Source organism: Lytechinus pictus, chromosome 3, assembly GCF_037042905.1.
Source record: "Lytechinus pictus isolate F3 Inbred chromosome 3, Lp3.0, whole genome shotgun sequence".
NCBI classification, from domain to species: Eukaryota; Metazoa; Echinodermata; class Echinoidea; order Temnopleuroida; family Toxopneustidae; genus Lytechinus; species Lytechinus pictus.
Genome location: NC_087247.1, coordinates 34648518 through 34672704, shown reverse-complemented (window position 1 = coordinate 34672704; position 24187 = coordinate 34648518). Strand labels below are relative to the sequence as shown.

Below are 24187 nucleotides of genomic sequence, written 5' to 3'. Positions count from 1 at the left end.
TACAGTATTGAAACAAGTCCATATACGATAGAACATGAAATTACATTTATGGCAGGTTATTTTTAATGCAGAATTCAGCATCGGGCTACACTAAATTGGGTGTCATGTCTTGCAAGCTATTCCATCAATTAAATTTGTCTTCACACTTTATTATTTACTTTGGATGAAAGAAGTTAATCCAAATTAGTATTATTACTTTCTCTATTCTTGATTAAATTGCTTAAAATTCATTCACACATCTATGCATTTATGTTACATCCTGCATAGCACCTGGAGGATCAGTAGTAGAGGATACGGATAAGACCAAGGTTTGCCGCAGCGAGGTCTGCGTCTTCACCACCGAAGAAGATGTCAAGGCAATGCAAAACTTTTGGGAGGTAAGTCAATTCCTGGTTAGGCTAATTTTCTATGTTTGGAGTTCTGAAATGAAACTAAATAAGTTCATTTAATTTTTGGTAACGAAGTTGTTTGATAGCATTTTAGGAGGAAGACATCAGTAGGATGTCATTGACACAAAACTGTATTAATTTACTTTTTTGTACCAGTGTGGTGCAGTATAATTTGAATTCTCATTCTTTTTTCCTCATTCAGCAAGTGTTCAGCAAGGTGACCAGACGTTTCAAGTACCTCGAAAAGAAACTCCAAGATGAACTTAGCAAGGTAATAACCACATTTATTAATTCATAGTGGTAGCATTGATTATAAGCATGATGCCCCATTTTAGATAACTTTTAACCTTTGTCATACAGCAAGTCCAATTTTAAATCAAGTTTTGACCATCTGATTAAAGGACAAGTCCACCCCAACAAAAAGTTGATTTGAATAAAAAAGAAAAATCCAACAAGCTTAACACTGAAAATTTCATCAAAATCGGATGTAAAATAAGAAAGTTATGACATTTTAAAGTTTCGCTTAATTTCACAAAAACAGTTATATGCACATCCTGGCTGATATGCAAATGAAGAGACTATGACGTCATCCACTCACTATTTCTTTTGTATTGTATCATATGAAATATTCTAATTTTCTCCTCATTGTCAAGTGATACAACAATTAGTTCCTCTCTGAGCATGTGGAATTAGCATTGTTTAATACTATATAGTTCAGTCAAGTTGGTCCTTATTGTCAAATCTATAAAAAATGAAATATTGTATAATTCAAACAATAGAAAACAAAAGAAATAGTGAGTGATAGACATCATCAACTGGGTCACCTAGTTGTGCATATAACTGTTTTGTGAAAAATAAGCGAAGCTTTAAAATGTCATAACTTTCTTATTTTACATCCGATTTTGATGAAATTTTCAGCACTATACTAGTTTGATTTTTCTCTATTTATTTAAGTCAGCATTTTCTTGGGGTGGACTTGACCTTTAAGTCTTTTTTTCAATGACAAAATGATGTTATCTTATGTTAGTCTGATAATTTTAGTATGTTATTCCCCACTTTTACTTGCTTGTAACCTCAACGCATTACTGAAAATACCCGTATGTCTTTTCATTTAGACAATGGTGATATTGTAATGTATACTCTTTGATATATATTCTTGTAAAGTCTAGACTAATCTTTTCTCTCCTCAAAATTTTAGTGGTTTCTGAAAATATTTCATACGGTAGTATCTGCCTACCTATAGTTTATTGGTGCTTCCTAACGCCTCAATATTTCAAAACAAAATTTCATTACTTTTCCTCTGATCCTTCCTGCACATTTTGATACCAAATTCGTGGTAATGATCGGACCTACCGTGCGGGTGTCAGATTACGTTTACCGAACACATATCATTTCGCTATTCTCTATATGACTGTGTATAAACCCTATGGACAAAATCAGGAGCTTTTCCACTTTATGTAAATACATGTACTTCTCTAGTATGTATCATCATTGTAAAATACATTGAAAAAATTACCAGGAATTTATGAGGAAGTGATGAAAGACATTTGTACCAAAAATTGCTATTCCTGAGGCTTTATTTAGTGAGAAATACCAAATCTATGATTTCTCCCATAAATTAATGTAAATTAATTTATTGAAAAAAATAAATGGACTTTTGTAAATTTAGCTATACTACTTTGTAGATTCCATAATTCTTCACCCTTGTGCAAAATTTTGAGGCAATCGGGCGACCCGTGGCCGAGATCTCAGAGGGGGGCGTCCCTTCCCCCCCCCCCCTTGGTAATAAGCTTTGAAATACCCTGGGAGTATTACTAATTAGGGTTAACTAATAATGGCTTTGATATCTTTTTGTTGTTGTAGATTATCCTGTTCCTTAAGGGATTCAGTGAGATGGAACGTAAAAAGGTAGCAATGTTTACCAGCATCTTACTGGCTGAAAACGAGGTAGATGCTAAATGCCTCCTCAATCTCTTCAATGATCATCTAGTCAAAGATGGTAAGTGCTCTAACAGGTAATCCATTTGCACTACAGTATTGCCAGCAGCATAAATTCTTTCCTGATCTAAACACATGTATGCAATGTAACCTTCAGAACTAACCAAAATATATTATCTAAATGGTATGCTATCATGAATGATTCAAATTGAGAGAAGATTTCGGTACAGACTTTACAAGTGAATTCCATGGTGCATCACAAGTTTTCTTTGAATATTTAGAACAAACATGGGCAAGGTCAAAGATCACCAGATAAATGCTACTTAGCCTTTGCCTACACATGTAGCACAATGCAAATGACCTAAGGTTTTGACATGATCCACAATGTGGCAGAAAAGGTCTGGTGATAATTTCAATATTATCAATCAAATCTGTTTTAAAAAGAATTACATATTTCAAAAGCAGTGATTATCATGAATTGATAGTGTTTATATACCTTTCTGTATATTAATATTTCTTTGTAGAGTAAAATTTAAGATTTTTTTTGTAAGATAGTACAGCATATTGTTGAAGTAATCACATCTACATGTGCCATTTACAGGGAATTTAGTTATGATTTTTACTATTTTTGATTTAATTTGAAAAATTTGTTTTCTGGACTTATTAGAATTGAGGAGAAAATGTTTCATATCTGATCATTGATGCTTCTTCAGCTGGTCTGATTTTGTGATAGGAAAATTCTGTTAGTGATATGACATGATGAAACATTGTCTTCCTCTGAAGTGTAATTATAGATGATTGGATTTATTTTTCATGAGTAATTGACCTTTTTCAGGAATCACTTCTGCTTGTTACTGGGATGTTCTTAGTATAAATAATGAGAGGATAATTAGTGGTGTTCAATTTATAGTTACATTTATTTGCAGGTATCGCCTTGCAGTTTGCAGTGGATATGTTTGCAGTATGGTTGAAGGAAAAGGATATGACCAGCATCGCTACGGTGCTGAGTAAGGCACAACTTGACAACAGACTATTGGTATGTAAGGGCAATTTACCAGCGTATATACATTTCAAAATAATGTGATTATTTTGTATAGGAGGATATATTGTTGACCAACTTAAAAGAAGTTTCATGTTTTCTATTTCTTTACATTCCCTAAATGATGTATCATATTATTTTTATCCGATTTACCAAGCTCTTACGTATGTGAAGAAATATTTAGTTCTGATTGCATACGTGAATAAATGGAGGAAATTATCTCAAATTGATTTTGAAATGCTGTTTATATTGCACCTATATGTAAGAACTGGGGTGGTATTCTGAGGTCATTTGGCTTTAAAAATATTTTCTTTTAAAATGAAAAAATGAAATTGATATTCTGAGATGATATATTATCTCTCAGATAAAGTATATGACAGAGCTGTGCCTGCGTAGAAATATCCATTGCGTATCTAACTACTGCAACGCGGATTATGTGCTTGTGCCCATGTCACTTTGAAAAAAAAAAACCCTTAAAAATAGGATGGGGGCTATTTTATCTCTGTGACGTTCATTTTAGCGATATTTCTTTGTGAATTAGCTCCAAATGTTGTAATAAAAAAATGTAGTTATTGAGAGTAACACGTTAATTTTCCTGTAGAATTAGGAATCATGTCATAAGATTTTTCTTGACTAATATTGTTCTTAAAATGATGCTTAAAATTATGCGATATTGATATGGACAAAAAAAAAAGAGATTATTGTCATTTTTGTCTCGCCTGAATAGCAGAGCGAGACTATAGAGTGCCAAATTGATGACGTCAGTAGCCAAGGTGTCATGGCAGCCTGGTTCTAAACAAATGAACCCGGAATGAAAGCATGTATTATTCACAGGAGAAAATGGCTGCTATCGGAATGATCGCTTGCAACCTGTTTTTCAGACGAGCCAAAATGTGTGCAGATGAATGTCAGGTGCGACTCTGTTTAGAACCAGCCCGCCATGACACCATGGCAACTGACGTCAAACTTTGGTACTCTATAGGCGCTGCTTTTCCAACTTTTCCAACCGCTTTTCAAAATGTCTGGCCATAATGGTTTCAGTGTTTTTTTTTTAGATATCTTTATGCAAGAACACTGGATGAGCAGTTCTTTGTATTGGAACATTTTCTTAAATATGAAAAAGTGAAAGTTGACAATTATTTATTTTTTCACATCCTCTACTTTAGCACAACTTGTGTTTATTGTGAAAAGTTGCTATTTATTTAATTCCTTTAGATGTTAAGTAACTGAAAATTCTTATTGTTACTTATTTTTCTCCCCTTAGGAACTTATGCCAATATCAAAGAGAAGTGAAGCCAACTTTGAAAATATTTTCACAGAAGCGGGTTTGACCGATTTTGCAAAGTATCAGGTAGGAAATACTTTTGTTTTGTGAATAAAAGAAATGTTGATGGCCTTCCTTTTCAATATTAAGGGAATTCATTGGTTGGTGTAAACAGGTGGTAGAATATTATATTTACAAATTGTTTGACAGAACCAGTTGTCTCTAAAGGAAGCAGAAAAATATGAGAAATCATTTTGACCACCGACACCTGAATATTGTACCCTGTGACGCCACACACGAGCAGCCCCTCCCCCATGCGTCATTGGATACAGTTTCCACAAACACTGCTCTCTTATAAATTAGAAATAAAACCTTCCCTGTATCCAATACACCACAAGCCTATATTTTATTCCAAATGCAGATTTTTTTCTCTTTCTCCAAATTTGATTTCTTATTATCTTAGTTGGTTTGGATGTATCTCATTTTCCAGCTGAAATTTTGATGAAATGAATATATAATATTTAATTGCTGTGTAATTGATTTTTTTTTTTTAAAGAAATTTAATTATCCACTTTATATTTTATCTATGAAGCGGGCTAGAGCTCATGCTGAAAGCAAGAAGCAACTGTACAAAGAACTTTCTGAAATCTTTGAAGAATCCGGAGACATAAAAGAGGTATATATCATATTTCATTATCCATATTAATATTACCTTGACAAAGGTGTAGGGGCTGTTGAAAGAAAGTTGATTCGTATTAAACCGAATGTAGCCTCATTATGTTCCATTAGATAATTAACTAGTGGAAGTTGTATCCATTGCAGATTGGTGTACCAGACTGGAGTAGCCTCAAGTAGAGAGTTGGATTAGGACTGTTAATGAGATTGATGCATCATTTGAGCCTCATATGGCTTTATCAGCATTCACATAGATAAAGTACATGAGTGAAGTTGCATCTTAAATTTCAACTATTTGAACTTATGTATGTTTGAATTGAAATGAGAATATATTATTTTTATTTTCTTAAGATACAAAGTGTGATCCAGGAAACTATGAAGAAGAATGATTTCACTGGCAAGGACATCATCGGTGTGGTAAGTATTGTTCATGACCATGTAAAAGTTGTAGATGGGTAATTTTGTAAAATAATCAACTTTTTTGTACATCCGACCCCCATTTTTCTCAAGTTTTACTTCACTTTATAAAAAGAACCCGTCATGGTCAGTTTATAGAAAACTGAAACAATTTATAGAAAACTGACCACGTCATGGTCATTTGAGAGCATGAAAGACTGTCAAAGGAACCAGAAATAAGAGATGGAAAATTTCATGAAGGTCTCACATATATGGGGTAGGACGTACACATTTTATGGAATTGCCTAGAAGTGAATGATGAGTGAGAATATTTTTGACAAGCACATTTCTAGGCCCTGTGTAGAGCTATGACATGTTCATGACTATTCGCAAATTTATCCATTCAACAAGTATTTTTTTTTACTATTTGGTCCATTAATTTATAGAAAACAAAAAATATTTCACTCATGTACATGTACAGTCAGCTGAGTGTTACAGTAGCCGACAGCTCTGCGCTGCTACAAAGCTTCTCAATCTTTACATACATAATCATTACTTTTGAATATTTGTGCAATTTTAATGAGCAAAGTTACAGTAATTATAATGTATGCTTCAAATTTACGGTATTCATTCTGCCTTGAGAACCAGACTGATTTGGGCAATAATGAGAGGAAATTCATCATAATTCCACAAGCAAACCATAACCAAATTTTGCATGCATGCTAGCTTTGCAATCTCCAATGCAACACTAATCAATCGTTCATCATCCTGAAGACCCTACAAAAACTTGTGTCAGAAAACCCTGCCAGCTAAGTTAATATTGATGCATCAAGAGTATATGTGAAGATATACAAAAGCACATTTTAATGATGTTGTGTATAATTTATGTATTTGTTTATCATTTATATTGTCATGTTTCATCAGCTCTGGAGGGTTATGATGAACTCCCATGAATGGCCGAAAAAAGAGGAGCTTATTCCAGAACAAGTTGGACGATGCTTCAAGGTAATTAACCTAAACCACATGTCAAGTGCTATTCTTTATGAATTTTGTAGCTTGTGGTCATTGGGGTGTCGAGACCAAGAATCTCAAGTTTGGGGGAAAGATCAATTTTGATGGGTTTTTTTTTTTTTACTCTATTATGAATCAGGTTATGTCATGTTCAAATCCTAGCTTTTGAGCTTAAAAATGAGACTTCCACTACATTTCAAAGGCAAGATTCTCATTTTACATACCTTCATTTTTGTGGTAACCCAATGTTTTCACACTTCTAAACATTAAACATCATTCCATCGTGCAGGTGCAAGGGAAAAAAAGTTTGCATCGACTGTGATCAACAGTTGCTAATCCATAGATCAGATTTTATGCATGTCTGATTTTATTCCTTATTTCAATATCATTGATGAGCATGCAATTTATCATATTTCTGCCATTTTTATCCAAAAAAATCTAGTAAAATTTTTTGGAAACAGTTGAAGCTTTAACCCTATCTAGGCCGGGGGGGGGGGGGGGCCTCGGAGGCCCCCCCTCAACGAATCGCGCAAAATTTTTTGACCGCGCCGCTCACTGACTTTACTTTCAAGTCTTGCGCAACTTTTGAGACCAATTTTGCGTCACCCGGGTACTCGGTTCCGAAATTACGCAACATTATGTAAGTGCATGTCAGACCCAAAATTGCTCAAAAACTTGGTTTTGTGTACAAAGTCGATGCAAATTGTGTTTTCAACCAAAATTCATAAATGTATGATTATTTTTAGTTATGCTGGTCTAAATGTATTTATTTTATGCTTTTTATGATCTCAGAAGAGTCCCCAACAAATTCCATTGAAAAAACAATGAAAAAAAAAGGTCAAAAAAACTAAGAAAACATAAGAAATTGCAAAAAACAATATAATACATAGAAAATGATTTGATATCACAATTTTTTTCATGTACGCTTGCTAAGAACACCACAAAGAGTTTCAATACCAAATATTAGAACATTTGGAGCTTTATTTAGAGGAAAAAGTATGATTTCGCATACTAATTACGCACAAATTAGCATAATCACTTAATAGCGATTCACATGAAATAAATTACTATACAATTTGGTAGATTATGTCCCAGGCAACCTGCGTGCCAATTTTTGGCGCAATCGCGCGGTCGACGGCCGAGATCTCAAGGGGGGGCCTGGGAGGCCCCCCCCCCTGGCCATATGAACTCCCAAAATATCCCGGCCTAGATAGGGTTAAGGTTAACCGATCAATAGTCAGGAGCTCAAATACTCCATGTAGACAGCAGAATATGGGAATCATTGTCTGAATAATCTTAAAGGGGAATCCATCCCAAATAAAAACTTGTTTTTATAAGGAAATGAAAAATCAGACAAGTTGATAAGTAAAAGTTTGAACAATATTGGACAAACAACAAGAAAGTTATAAATTTTTAAAAGTTGTAAATATTGGTAATCACTTTACCCATGGAGACTTCAAATTGGCCGCACATGGGATGTCATATGGGGTGTTGCAAGAAACTTGCGATTGAACGCAAATCGAACGCAACTCCCAAAATTGAGCGTAAGTCCTCCGATTAAACGCAAATCTGCAATTGAACGCAAGTTACGTTCAATCCTGTTGCAAGAAGAAGTTGCGTTTGATCAATTGAACGTAGATCAAGCGCAAGCTTTGCAATTGATTGCAAATCAAACGTAACTTATGTAAGATTTTGGAGGATGCGCAAAATTTGCGTTCGATTTACGTTCAATTGATTGTCCATAGGCTTGTGTACTAAAAATTCTGCAAAATTTTTTTTTTTTGTTGTTGAAAACTTGTGTAAATTATGCCATTTTCAATTTTCCATGGGTTTTTTTCTAGAAAAACTTGAAATAATGTTATTTTCAATCTTTATAAGCCTCTTCAGCAATTATGCCATTATTTTCACACAATTTCAGTACATTCTCTCCTAATATCATTATAAAGTGTGTCAATAACCAAAAATATTCTGCTCTTGTTATCAGAGGTCATGGAATATTCAAATTGTGATTTCTGAAATAATTTGTATGAAGAAATGTTGAAGAAATAATAACTCTCCATAGGCACAAAAGCCACTCTTTATTAAAAACACTTCATGCACTGGCAAATGCTTATCAATATATCTGAGCGTTTGCAGTAAATACAACTCAGAATATGTTTTGCAAGAGCACTAAATTGCTTAAATGCTTTCATTCATACATATCATAATGAATAACATGCCCAATTAAGTTATTTTAGTTTGATTTTCAAATAAAACATACATTTCAGGAGATTGCTACACTTCAAAATCTGAAGCTCTCTTGTTTCTCTCTCTTTAATCATGAGATTGCATCGTAGATATATATCACACTTGCATACAGGGATGAGGTCGAGGCTGATTCTTCAGAGTCATGAGGCAGCTTGAGAGAACTTCCCATAGATTCTGTACAGTGACTCGGACCAAGGCCAGCAAAATGTTGCCTCGAGGTCAGCATTGACTACATCCCTGCTTGGACTTGAAAAGATCCATTGATCTGTGCACAAAAAAGAACACTGCTCAAGACATTCATTATTGATGGACCTTTAATTTTCATTTTTCAATGTTTCTTGCTCTCGAGGAATTACTTCTGAGATTCAGTTATATGAAATAAAAATTTAATATCATCTTCATCAAGTGTTTCACCACAGAATGTCTTGTTTGAAATTGATGTGTCTCATGCAGAAGACCACAGTCCTTAAGGTTGGCATGAAGAATCCATAGAAGTCCAGTCAGGAAAGCCACAATCGTCTCTGCTTGAAGGAACAAATCTGGTTTCCAGAAGCAGTCTAATTTGAGATAAATTTGGAGAGCTCCATGGAGTGAAGTTTTTAAACAAGCAACGCCCTCATTCTGAAGTCCACTCTTATAATGATGTTACTACAGACAGGAGCAGCTCTGAATTCAGTTCTGATAATCAACCTGTTCATAAAAAATAATAATATGGGAAATAATGCAAGCCCATAACTATACATACATGTAGCTTGGGTTAGTTCAAATTTTGTCCTTTCAGTGCAAGAACGCCCTTAGCAAAACATTTTTGTGCACCCATCGGTGCAGAAATGCCCCTATGTCTGCTGGTAAGGGCCTTGTTTGCACCCAAATGATGATATGATAGAGGGATAGTGGCTTACTCCTGAGACCATAGTAATTGGCAATTTGCCATGATGTAATATAAACAAAGTGTGAACTGATTGTTTTTCCCCAAATAAAAGAATCATGGAAATTAAAATATGTAATATATTAAATCAATGTAAGCAAAATACACACTTTCATACAGTACACCTTGGATGAGCACAACCACCCCCTCCCCTCCCCCCATCAATGGGATGTCTTCATTGCTGAGAAGTCCAGTCAAGATAGAGATTTGTGTTAGCCTTTTTCATTTTGCATTATCCTTGGGTCAATGTGTACAGTTTTCACCCCCATCCGCATTACGATCATGGTGAATTATTAATAATAATACAGTTTACAATTACATGTAACCTACCATTCAAGAGTTGATAAAATGAATCAATCAGCTGGTTGGAAGAACACACATTGTAGCAGACACAGTTATGGTGGTTCTGAGGTTCCAGACTTCTTTGTCATAACTGTAGTAAGCAATTAAAAGCAAAAAGCAAAGAGATAAAACATATTCATGAAATTAATATACAAGCTCAGTTGCCAGTGTGTTAATCATTATAGTAGTCCAAGGGTGTTTTGATTAAAGTCACTTCTGGCCTAAGGAGGGGCACTATGGTTCCTCAGCCATGGGCGGCGCAATTAAAAAAATTATGAAATCATACCTTTTGCTTTAATTTACTAAAAAAGCTCGTAATAGAATGCCAAACTTTGGTGTACATATTCCTTTCTGGAGCAATCCTAACAACTGTACTGTAAAAAATCTGGTATCAAAATAAATTCCTTTCAATTCATGTTTTTTTTTAAATATTTTTTCTTAACTTCTTAATTTTTTTTTTATTGTTATTTTCAAGACAAAGTTCATCAGTGACATTAAATTACTATTGTCAATAAAAAAAAATTACCCAGTTATGAATATTGACTTTGTACATGTAATCATGTTTTTGTCTGACATGTACTTAAACAAACATGATGTTGCAAAATTTCTTGACCCTGTACCTGGGAATGGCAAATTTAGTATCAAAAGTTGTGTGAGACTTGAAAGTAAAACGTCAGTCAGCGGTGCGGGAATAAAATTTTGAGTGGCAGATTTATTCTGAAAAATGTCAAGGGGGACCATATGCCATATGCCCCCCCCCCCCCAAGAATTGTGCTTGATGTAAAAGGATGTAAAAAAAAATCATGATTATGCATTCAATATTAATAATGATGCACCATATGAGACACCCTTTAACTGAAAGCACCTGGAAAAGCATTGTAATCATCCATTTAACAATTTAAAGTGAAAAAAAATCTGTCATCTATATAGCACCTCATGTGCTTGCATAAAAATCAAGAGTCAGCTACATAGTAGCCCGGGGGGGGGGGGTACTCACGAGATAAGGCATATGGAGATATGCCACAGGAATGGGTCGCCTTTTTTGAAGAAATCCCTAAACATGGCGTATGGGTCCATATTCTACTCCAATGTCTTAGGTGCAAATACAAAATGACCTTACATTTTGGGCGATAACCTTTTTTTTTTTTTGCTTGTCAAGTTTTTCCAGGCGAAAATGTGCCCCCCCCCCCTTTTGGAAATCCTGGATCCGCCCCTGTAATGAATCCCTAATAATGGGTACCTTTTTAGCCAAAATGACCTGTAAATATGGGTACGGGTTTCGAACTTACAGCCGCACACCTTTGTCCAAACCAAATCTAAGTACCTCCCCCTGGCATAGTAGATCTACATATTGAATCTAAAAAATAAATGTATTTACATGTATATCTTTTTATATTTATATGAGATGGATATTAAAAATGTGACTCATACGGCACATCATTACAAATCAACGACACAAATACTGTCCTTGCAAAGAACCTCTTGTGCAATCTGCCCGTAAGAAATTTAAAAAGAGCCCTGGGCAGGCAACATCCTATTCAATGTCAAAACTTCCCCAAGAATGTGGCAGATGTGGACAATAGATTCTGAAAAGTAGCCCAATACATGTAGACCCCCTATACCTTTGTTTCTTTTTCTTGTCTGGCGAGATATACGGAGTCTGGAGAACCCCCCCCCCCCCCCAAAAAAAATAATAATAAATATTTTTTTTTTTAATCCTCCAAAGACAAAAGTCGAAACAGCAAAATTTTCACTTTATCCCAGGCCAGGCCAAGGAAAGTCATAAAAAGGGAGGTTAACGGTAGACTACCTCGAGCGAAGTTCGTGCAGGCTCCACTCCACTTCACTACCGCTACACTACGCTCCACCTACCCGAACTTCGAGACCGTGAACTCTATCTGATATTCCGAGTGACAAAGGTGGGAATTTATGGGGGAAAATATAAAATTCATGCAACATCACGACCTTTAAAAACAATTGAATTTAATATTCTTACTTTACACCAAGTTTCACTTCTTTTCCATGCTTCTTTCAGTCTCAAAATTGGTGATTTAGAATTAGAGCCAACATGAAGTTCCTCACACGTATAAATAATTCGCTGCAGATTTCAAAACATTGCATGCACGCGCGATACGGCAGCGAATTATTTATTTGTGTGAGGAACTTCATGTTGGCTCTAAATCACCAATTTTGAGACTGATAGAAGCATGGAAAAGTGAAACTTGGTGTAAGTAAGAATATTAGTTAGGCCTAATTGTTTTTAAAGATCGTGATGTTGCATGAATTTTATATTTTCCCCCCATAAAATCCCACCTTTGTCACTCGGAATATCAGATAGAGTCCAGTCTCGAATTTCGGGTAGGTGGAGCGTAGTGTAGCGGTAGTGAAGTGGAGTAGGGCCTGTACGAACTTCGCTCGATGTAACGTTAGACAGACTCTTAAAAAAAGAGAGACAAATGGAGAGGAATTTTTTTTGTGTGGAAATGTCTAGACTGTAATGGAAGTCTTTAATTTCTATTTACTGCCTACTGGATGGCTATTCGCCGTTGAAACCGATATAACTTAAAAAATCATTTCAAATAGGAACAAAAATAATCTTTAAAGGTCATTTTCGATGTTTCATACATAATTAGAGCCTACACATTTACTTGCTTCTGCCTGGGTGATTTTTAACAGCACTGCACCGGCAATGACCTGCCGTGTTGTTGATACAACCGTGCATTACCAACACAAAAAGTCAAGTGTGGGACTGGGATTGAAATTGTACGGTAGAAAATTTGTTGAAGGTGAAATTTCGACCGGCGATAAAGATTTATTTTCACTTTTTTCAAAATAATTTTTTCCCTGGCATAGGTCTAAAATATATAAATTCTCTAAAAACATACATAATGGAGAAAGAATTGTCTGAAAAATGAATATTTTCTACTTACTCTCTTCCAGGTTCAAGATTGTTGCAAGCCAATATTTTGCTTTTTCGGCTAGTCTTGTGCTGCAGACCCTGTTTACAGCTGCAAATCGTCTGCGGATCAGCTGCAACTTGCGTTCAATCGCAAGCCTTTTTCTTGCAACGCAAATTGGCGATTGATTGCTAGTTGCAGTCGATCGGAATCGGCTGCAAAGTTGCAGTCGATTTGCAATCAATTGCAACGTAACTTTCTTGCAACGCCCCAATAGTGATGTAAGGCAAGGACTACTCTTCCCTGTACTCCAATACATATGGCTAAAATGTCATTTTTCCCAAAAGTTTTATTACAAATTATATTTTTCTTTTATGACAAAGCAATATACTACCTGTGTTATATATATATATATAGATTACTGCCCCAGGGGAATGGGTACTTAGGAGAAAACCACAAATCCCTGATAAATTAAGTACATGGCCTATGGGAAAATTGTCCTTGCCCCTTGTCATAATTTACTTACCCAGTTGCCAATTTGAAATCTACATAGTATTAGTGATCTCAATTTTAAAGCAGCTATAACTTTCTTATTGCTTGTCCGATTTCTTTCAAACTTTCACCATTCTGTTTAATTTATTTTTCTCCTTCCCAACACAACATTTTATGGCCAAGGCTGGATTCCCCTTTAAATGTTTTACTGGATTGATTTTATGTTTTCTTGCAGAATTACATGCCACTATTCAAGACCTTTGTTAATAATGAACGCACTGAAGCTGAACTTTTGCTGAAGATGCAGGCAAGTTTACTCTCTTTGCATAACATTTTAATAATTCAATGAATATACCCAAGTCATGGCCACACTGCTGAGGATCCTGATGATCAGTATGGCAAAGATAATTGTATTTGGTTTCTTGTTTCGTTTTGGTAATTGTAAAGCAATTATATGCATAAATCTGTTTTAGGATGAAGATGTGCTTGACATATTAACTGAATGTCTTTGAACAAGGTAATATTGTTGTACTAAGTCTGGATAAATTTTACAGATACGTACCATGCAGCGCTTCAATGATCATGGCTTCTTTCACATTTTTGTTTCTGAGAAATGATGTGCTTTAATTTAATGTATAATTCTCAGCATTACAATTAGTATTTTGCAAAGGAGTTAAGATAAATGAATGTCTTAGGTGGTGTGGTCTAGTGATTAGAGAATTGGACTCATGATTGTGAAGTTGTGACTTTGAATCCCCATTCTGCCATTGTTTCCACTAAAATAAAAAGACCATAGAGTAACTTCTTTTGTATATAAGGTCAGTTACTATGACTGATTAACTTTATATCTTGGCATTATGCAGCAGAAAGCTGTCCTGACGAGTTCCTACGATAGTTACCATATCAGAAACAAAAATTACTTTGAAGATACTAGTTCTTCAGTTTTTTTATCTCGCCTGAACGAAATTCGGCAGAGACGTAGTAATCACTTTTCCTGTTTGTCTGTTACAAAAATGTTTAAGTTTTTGTTCAACTTGCTCTCATTTTGTTATTTCTGCATCAACTGTGTTCATACTTGGTACATATGATCCTTGGGTAATACCACATGTCAGCCCATGAGAATGATGGGTCAAAGGTCATCTAGGGGTCAAATGATATGAGGTCATGTTCATCTTTTTTTTTCAAGCTTTTGTTCAATTTGTTCTCGTTTCTTTATTTCTCCATCAATTTTGATCACACTTGGTTCAATGTTCCATTGGGTAATACCACATGCATGTTGGTGAGGATGATGGGGTCAAAGATCATTTAAGGGTCAAAAGGTCAAGTATTTGTTCAAAATGCTCACATTTGTTTTTTGAACTTTTTTCCTCCATCAATTGTGTTTACACTTGTTAAAAATGATCCTTGGGTAATGATGGGGTCAAAGGTCATCTAGTGTCAAAAGATCATATTGCATATTTCATTGATTGCGAAATCAGACGACTCATGGTTCGTAAATCACCTTGTGGTAATAGTTTTAACTGTGATTTCATGTCAAGGGGAATCGCTTTACCATCAGCAATGGTGTGTGTATGTTGACTGCAAAACTGAAATATATGTGTAGCTTGCATTAAGATGAGAATTTTGTTAACTTGAATTGACATCACAAGAAAATTTTCCAATCTGAAGCTATTCAAATGATATATGTTTTTATGTTACAGGAATACTGTCATGCTAATATGAGGAAAATGTTCAGCAAGATGGTCACCTGGTTTTATTCATGTAAGTTATTTTTTACTACTTTGATATTTTAGTTGATAAGTATTTGGGACAAAAGTTGAATGACTGATAACAGCATAAAAATCAAAACGGTCCACTGTGACATGATCTGGGTTTACTCTGAATTTAGAACACCTTTAATAAGAGGCACACATTCAAGACTTGTGTGCTATTCTAGGAGTTGTGTTTGAAGCACATATATCTGCAACTGGCCTATGACCTTCTCTTTCCTTTTTGCTTTGATCTATTATAGCTGATGTACTGTCTGAAGATGAGATTCTGAAGTGGTACAAGTGTAACAACAATCTCAAGGGAAAGGCTTACTTCAATGAACAGATGAAGAAATTTGTTGATTGGCTTAACACTGCTGAAGAAGGTATGTATTTACATTTTAAAAACTCTTTTCTTTCATTAGCAAGAAGGTCATAAGAGTGCATTTAATTGGCATTACAAACCTTCTGGGAACTGACATTATTATGTTGAGCTGCTAATGGCTCGAGAGAGTTAATGCACTTTTTGTTGGTGTAACTAAATATTTGACTTATCATGTATGATATCTATGACTGCGCACGATCTACCATATTTCTATTAAGTCTTGATTCATCTTGCTTTATAGCAAGCTAGTTTTCACCTATGAAATGTTACTCAACTAGTCTCAAAATTTATAAAAACAGAAAACTAGTAACATTTGCAATCCATATCATCTCTGGCTTGATTTGTTTGGATGTGAAAGATACACCACACCTCCCCCCCACCCACCCACACGTATTGCGAGGTTATTACTAACCTCGCACCATGAACCTATTTGGCAGTGGATTTCTAACTAGTGGGTCGCGCGTGCTGGGATCTTCTGGTGTCCACAACACGTGACTTCTATGGCTTGAATTTTCTGTGCGCAGCGGCATGTAATGAACCCTTGAGTGCCCCCCCATCCACCCATCACACTGAGCAAGTTTTTACCAAGTTCTGGAGAATTTTGATAAAACAGGGCCAAAAGTGTGAAAGGTTGTAGCATCTGCAATTTTGTAACAATAGCATTCAGTGAATCATGGTCATGGCAACCTCATCTAGATATTATTCAAATGGTAATAAAATATTCTTCAATTCTCGCTACCCCAAATAGGAACAAAAATCTCATAATGCGCGAGACGAGATAATTTTCACTCCGTCGGGTAGTCATCACCACTTCCGGTTCAGAGTCATGCTCGCGCGAGGTTCGCGATACTGAGTTTTCCACCACGCTGAAATCGATGCCAATCAGCGCAATATGTACAGATTATAATAATTTTTATTTAATTTGGTCAGTTTTGATTCCATTTAAATTATAAATACAAATAAAAAATATATTTCACGTGAAAATAATTTTTATTCATGTTTTCATTTGGTTATAAAAAAATTTAACAAAAAATGAATATCTTAAAATTTTGCATTTAGCGACCGGCCTGACATCGCGATCGTATTCGACTAGACGCTAAATATATACAGCATTCATTCCGTTCAATTTTTCGTCGACCACAAAATGGATAAAAAATCAGTTTCGGAACTTAAAAAAATCTTAACTGACAGAAGAATACCGTGCAATGGAAAGCGTCGGGCAGAATTAGTGACTTTAGCAGAAAAGGCTGTTAAACTGTATCGTGAAAGAGAGGGTTGTGATCACGAACTTTCCGAGCGAAACCGACGTTGTGTTGTTGCGCATGACGGCACTGTTGATCTGAATGGCAAAACAGTGCATTGGACTTCCGAACAGGAAGTTGTAATACCGAAAAGCTATCCCATAATGCAATGCGCGTTACAGGGATTTTCCAGGATCTCGGCGAAATCGCTATTTGGGGTAGCGAGAATTGAGAAAATGTAATTGTCACACACTTCATATTTTTGTCATAGAAAAGGATTTTTTTAATAGACAATATCATACCTATTTGTATTTTCTCTTTATTTTCCCTGTCAATGTAGAATCTGATGAAGATGATGATGAGGATGAAGAAGAGGACCAAGATCAAGAAGAAAAATAGACCTTGAGCGTTTTAATGCCTTATTCCAAATGTCATACTGTTATCATGTATCACCTGTAATTTGATATTGCATTTGACCCAACATCCTCAAATAGTATTAAATTGAGGCTTCCGTTGCAATTGCTTCTAGTTTATTTCAGGAAACCTTTCGTCTTATTCCTTAAAGGGAAAGTTCACCTTGACAAAAAGTTTATTGTAAAAATGAGCAGAAAAAAGTCATTAAAAAATATTGCCGATGGTTTTAGAAAAATCCAACAAAGAATTAAAAAGTTATTAGAATTGTAATTATTTGATTTGTAACGTCATCTGAGGGGGCAGCATTTTACATAGCGAATGATAAAAGATCAATGAAGTGCCATTTTCTCAGAAAATTGAAAATGTTTTTACTGTTCCTTTTGTATATCAATAGACTAATCATTTCACACCCGATCATGAAAAGAAAACAAATATAAGTCATCAGGAACCATTGAGAAAATGATATTCGTGCATTTTATATTACATAACATATGGGGCAGCTGCTCGTTTATGAGGTTACAAATCCAAAACTTAGTTTAAGTACTAATAACTTAATCTTTAACAGATTTTCCTCAAACTCCTTCATATTTTTCATTATTTTTTTCTGCTATTTTCAAAACAAATTTTTCTTCAGGGTGAACTTCCCCTTTAATATGCATCATGACATTACTTTGAATATTCTTGGAAAAATAAGGAACAGGAGAGTTGTTAATTTTCTATTTTTATTTTATTTTTATGAGAGCTTTGAGCTTTGAATATTGCCTCTTAAGAATTGAGAATAGTAATGAGTGACACATGAATTGCTCGTGTGCGATTGCCACAGTAAAATTCAGCCACACTTCCAAACCATGTTATATAATCTATGCTAATTTTAGCGAGTACAGGTTGCATTGTTGGCATTATTTAAGGTTTGGTATTCAGAGATGCCAATACAATGTTTGTTATTACAAGTTATGTTACAATGGGTAAAGCTATCAAAAACAAAAATTTAAATCAGTGTTCCATTTACTTTAGACTGCCTAAAATACCTGTTGATTTCAGGTGGCAAGTATTTCATATACCATGGCACTGCACACATGTATTGGGTTCATTAATCTCCTATCTTGGGACTAGTAAAGCAAGCTTGGTAGTATGGTTGAGTTGTTTTATTGTTTCCACTGCACATCATTATAGATCATGTAACCAGTCATAAAGCCAGCACTTTGATCAATAGCTAAGATATTGGTCTTTTTTTTTTCTTTTTTTTTCAAAAAGCCCTGATATTATCAATGCAGCTCATTTGTGAAGTGCACCACACAAACTCTCCCCTCTTATGAATGTCTTGTACATTTTATGGAAAATTTGTACTTAACTCGCTGGGAGTGATTATTGACAAATTTATTTGATGATTTTCTAACTTGCTTACAAGATAAACATGGCTTTCATCTGTGTATCTGTCTAAATAGCTATACGTTGGTTTATACCTGCGAAATACACAGCTGTGTGCCGCTAAAAGATGTTAGTGGAGATTGTTCTTTTAATAAAATAATTTGGTGCTATGACTGATAAGAATAAATGGGCTAGTCAACTAATAATTACTGAAGAGTGAAGCCCCAAGTCTTGTTAAAACTAGATATGTGTGGAAACTATTAAACACCTTTATAAAATGTTTCTGTGGACATCAATAATGTTTTGTTTGTTTTGGAGGAATTTTTTGTCATTTTGTTAACATTACTCCCCTGTTTTTTCCTGGGCAGACAAACAATACAAAAAAATGTTATTGCACAGATGCAATTCATGTTGAGTGTCGTGATATCATGGGTGGTATTTCCCTGTACATTGCATACTTAAAAAAATGGGTGTGGGAGTTTGTAATTGGTATGAAATGAAAGCGTTGAATTACAAGTCGGAACGCTATGCTCCTCTGTCTTATGTTGATCTTGTTCAGTAAATTGCATATTGGATTATGATGTATGTGTATGTCACTATCAAATGTTAGGGAATTGGAAAGATTAAATAAAAGAAAAGTAGAAATATATCAGAATGAAAGGAATAAATTGTATTATATATTATTTTTCTTCAAGCATGAACCTTCTCATATACCATATGTTTGTACATTAAGGATTGATGGGTAGAAAATTTTAAAAGATGCTTCATTGTAATTTGTAGAAACCTAGCTTGTAAGATAAATTTGTTGAACAGTTATCCTTGTTTTTTCTTTTCTTTAATTTTCATTTAAGTATTTCTTAGTATGATTGACTTGTACACTTTATAACTTGTTATTTTCATCTTTTTAGGTTTTCATATATGTATATCTGTCTTATGGTTTGTAATCTTAACTCATTGTAATGATCAAGAGATTTACCGAGAAACATGATATAAAACATGAAGATTGCTTTTTGTGCCCTGTTCATGTATTTGATAAATTCTGTACTTTAATTACTGTGTGTGAATTTAGAACTGACTACGGAACCACAAGTAATTGATGTAGACAAGAAACTCTTTGTTTGTTAAATGCTGATATGCAATGCTTAGTTATACCTCCCACGAAGTATGGGGATTGAGTCACAGTTTTGTCCTATCTGGATAATTTTATTTGAATGTCAATTAAAAAGAATGTGATGTAATTATGCTAAGAAAGGGAAAAAACCTGTGAGTTTGTCTGATTTATGCATGTACTGTTTTCTTGATGTAGTTGCTTAAGAGATAGTAATTATCACTTCATTATTGCAATGAAGGTATATACCGGAAGTAGACAAGCCAAACATAAAAAAGGGCTCTAGATAAGGATTCGACTCCAAAATTTGTTAATGCTTTGCATCCAAGCCTAAAGTCTTGCGAAGTACTGAGGAATAACATACGGGCAGATGCCAAGCGCACTTTTGCGTGAAAGTGTAATTTTTAGCGTAAAATCTGAAATACCAAAATTCATGCATTTTGATATTTTGACAGAATATGTATGTTTTGATAACCTTTGATATGTGATCATTTTTATTTTGAGTTTTAAATCATAAGTAATAAATATACATTTCAAATTTGAATATTACACACATATGGCACAATGAAACATAAAGTCGTTAATTTTAACGTGTGAATCGAACAAACACAATTGTTGTCATGTCACATGTAGCAGAAAATTTTTGAAATAAGATGTAAGATATCTCATTTTATATTATCCGAAAGGAGACAATTTACATTTACCGGATGCGCATTTCTTATACAAACAAACTGCGCATAATACTATATCTATATTGCACATTTATACTATATATACATGGAATTTTTAGTTTTGACGACAGGCCTTCATTTTCTTTAAACGGCCAACTTATCGGATGATGGCGCCATCGTAGATGTCGGACAGTTTATATGCTCTGATACGCCACATCCCCATCTCGATTCATGTTGTTGGGATCGGGGAGGGGTCTTATTATTTTTTATGTTATCAAGTAAAAGGGTATGCGAAAAGTAAAGGAGGGGTCGGGGGTGTGCAGCATGCAGGTGAATATAAGAGAGGACATCTGGATCAAAAGAACATGAACATCGAGATGAGGGGAGGGGTATATATTAACTGCCAGACATAACGTAAAGGGCAAAATTTATTTTTAAAAATCTGCAAATGAAGTAAGCAAGCAAGCAAATATTATGTCATTAATACAAAATCTGTCACAAAATTTAATTACTAAAGAAATGATGCAAGCGCGAAGGGCGCGCTGTAATTTTATATTCCAATCACAAAACCGGACACTTAAAGCACGCTTTTAAATAAAGACTAAATTGTGTATCTCAAACAAATAAATGCGAGCATGAAGATCGAATTGTTTGACATGTACCATTATGAAGAGGACTTTTTTTGTTAATAAATGATGCAAGTGCGAAGTGCGAGCAGAATTATTTGTGGGGGATCATTCTAAACACCTTTTGTAATAATGAACAGGATGAATAATTAATGCGAATGCATAGCGTTATATATCTTGCTAATCATGCAATGATGCGAGCACGTAGAGCGAGCTGAACATTTTTTGTCTCACCTGCGTATAGCAGAGTAAGACTATATGACTATGCGCCGCTTTTCCAACGACGGCGGCGGCGCCAACATCAAATCTTAAACCGAAGGTTAGGTTTTCGAAACGACAGCATAACTTTGAAAGTTTATGGATCTGATTCATAAAACTTGAACATTAATAAAGTATCACTGAACATCTATAGCTGCCCGAGTTTCAGGTCACATGACAAAGGTCAGAGGGCATAGGGTCAGATCATATTGGGGGAGTCAATATCGAAATCTTAACCTTAGCTTAGAAAGTATATGGACCTATATAGTTCATAAGACTTGGCCATAATGGTATCAAATATTACTAACATTATGTGCGAGTTTCAGGTCACATGACCATGGTCAAAGGTCAATAAACTTTGTCCATGTTGGAGGTAATTATACTGTCATAACTCAAAGTTTATGGATATAGTTTATGAATTGTGGACCGTTATAGGGGACTTTAGGGGTAATCAAGTATCACTGACAAGTCTTAGGTCAAATGTCATGATTTAGGGTCGAACGTAGTAGGAATAGTGTTTTTTGTGAATGATCATGATACAGAGGTTTTTTACCTGACTGCTATAAGAAAGCACGAATGCCTGTGAGCAAGCAACCAGGGGACCAATGTTATATGGTAGTTTTCAAATGTAAGCACTGCTGCTATATTGAATCGCGTACTACAGGTGAGACTGCCAGAGGCGCTCCACTTGTTTTTTTATATTCAGCACTTTTTGTATACTAATCATGAACACGATGCGTAATCGCATATTAGGCCAAGAGCATTAGGTTTAACATGAAATTTATGGTAACAATCTGATTTTTTTCGGGATAGGTCCAGGAATACGTCTAAAATAACATACTCAAAGTCCTCGATCATAAATCTATAAATTCCATAAGGCCAAGATGGTGTCCAAATCGGCGCCATTCAAAGAAAGGGGACAAAACTCACTCATTATCCATCCTAGACACCCAATTTCGGTGCATAATTCATGGTTTACTGATTCGGCTCGTTTTGAAAATAATGTTCAAAACCAGCCGAACACCCTCAAAAATACTTTCGAATGGCCAGGGCAAATTTCATTTTGGCCACTTTCGGAATGTATTCTTCCTTGCAATGCCCCTACATGGGACGTACTGGGCACAAAAGGCTTTCTTTATTTCCTATAAAGCTTTTCCATTTTCTTGTTCCTTAATTTGTTTTGTTTTGTCCATTTTGCTCTCCATTCTTTTGTACACATATCTTTTTTCCTTATACCCTTTTTCCTATATAAGTAACAAGATCTCCCTTCAGTTAAATCTCAGTCCCTCGACCCACAAATGGTAGTTTTTCTAAATAGTTTTACTTTTGATCTCTCTTAAGCTGGTTAAAACCTTCATTCTCTTTTGGGGTACATTGCTGTCTTTACTTTGCTCAGCTTCCTCAGGTCTCCTCCCCTTTCACGATAGATAGATCCACAGATCTACATCTAAATGATTTAAACATGGTGAGGGCAGTTAGATCCAGGCTTTTCCAAGAGGGGGGGGGGCATTTTCCCGAGAAAAAATTGACAAGCAAGCAAACAAGCAAAATGGGGGGGGGGGTGGGGTTCACCCCAAAATTAAGGTAATTTAGTCCAACTAAGATTTGACAAGCTGTGACTTTCAAAATGGGGGCACACTGTGTAAGAACAATAATACATTAATTTTTTTTATTATATATGGCTCTCAGAGGGGGTGCACGGGTCGGATGTGCCCCCTGGATCCGCCACTGATCTTCATACAGATATTGTTTTGATGTGACAATCGATGTACTTATCCTTATCCCGTACCGTATACCTGCAAGTAAATGTTTTGCTATATTATGTTATCGCGTTGTGAGCCAGTGCTAAAGGTCAAGTCCACCTAAAAAATGATGATTTGGATCCATAAAGAAAAATCAGACAAGCATAATGCTGGAAATTTTATCAAAATCGGATGTAAAATAACTTAAAGTTTCGCCTATTTTTCACAAAATAGTTATATGCACAATTTAGTCACATGCAAATGAGAGAATGACTCACTTTTTTTATTGTTTAAACTATTTATACCATATTTCTATTTTTTTACAGATTTTATAATAAGGACCAACTTGACTAAACCATAAAATGCTAAACAATTAATGATAATTCCACAAGTTCAGGGAGAAATAAAACTTTGTTTCACAGGACAATGATGAGGAGAAAATTGGAATGTTTCATATTTTCACATAATAAAATACAAAAGGAATAAAATGAGTTTAAAAGGGACAATTCGTTGGGATGGTACTCTTAGATCTTCAAAAAGCATTTGATACAGTTAATCACGGCATCTTATTGAAAAAATTACAAATAATGGATTTTAACCAGGCTACTGTAGCATGGTTCAAATCCTACTTGTCGAATCGACATCAAGTAGTGGCTATTCGCGATATTTGTTCCAAAATTATGCCTATAACGTGTGGAGTTCCACAGGGAAGTATTTTAGGCCCAATCCTATTTTCAACTTATATCAATGACATGTCTATTTGTTTAAAAGCTGACTGTAAATTATTATTGTATGCAGATGATAGCGTACTATACTTTGTTCAAATGCCAACCCAAAATTTGTTGAGGAAAAACTTAGCGAACAGCTGTCTACATGTGTCGATTGGATGACTGATAATAGATTATCGTTACACTTAGGCAAAACCGAAAGCATTCTGTTTTGTTCTAAAAGTAATCATAAAACTTCATTTGAATTTGAAGTATCATACAATAATAAGTTAATTCATAG

At 35.0% G+C, this 24187-nt stretch overlaps 1 protein-coding gene and 1 long non-coding RNA gene across 5 annotated transcripts in view; one reads left to right on the top strand and one right to left on the bottom strand.

Annotated features, from left to right (window-relative positions):
• Positions 1-19852, top strand: part of LOC129257383 (eIF5-mimic protein 2-like) — a 30786-nt gene extending 10934 nt beyond the window's left edge. For all 4 annotated transcript variants that reach the window (XM_064096892.1, XM_064096894.1, XM_064096891.1 and 1 more), the window contains exons 4-15: positions 268-377; positions 592-660; positions 2253-2388; positions 3254-3363; positions 4631-4717; positions 5223-5306; positions 5657-5722; positions 6626-6706; positions 13854-13925; positions 15319-15379; positions 15630-15752; positions 17333-19852. In XM_064096892.1, coding sequence (XP_063952962.1) covers positions 268-377; positions 592-660; positions 2253-2388; positions 3254-3363; positions 4631-4717; positions 5223-5306; positions 5657-5722; positions 6626-6706; positions 13854-13925; positions 15319-15379; positions 15630-15752; positions 17333-17391 — 1058 coding nt within the window. In that variant the 3' untranslated portion in view covers positions 17392-19852. The remainder of the gene's footprint in view (positions 1-267; positions 378-591; positions 661-2252; positions 2389-3253; positions 3364-4630; positions 4718-5222; positions 5307-5656; positions 5723-6625; positions 6707-13853; positions 13926-15318; positions 15380-15629; positions 15753-17332) is intronic.
• On the bottom strand, positions 9256-13229 carry LOC135153584 (uncharacterized). The gene is made up of 3 exons (XR_010293055.1): positions 13160-13229; positions 10218-10320; positions 9256-9649 (listed from the first exon to the last, which is right to left on the bottom strand). It is a non-coding gene; the product is annotated as an uncharacterized LOC135153584 (long non-coding RNA).
• Positions 19853-24187: the final 4335 nt, after the last annotated feature.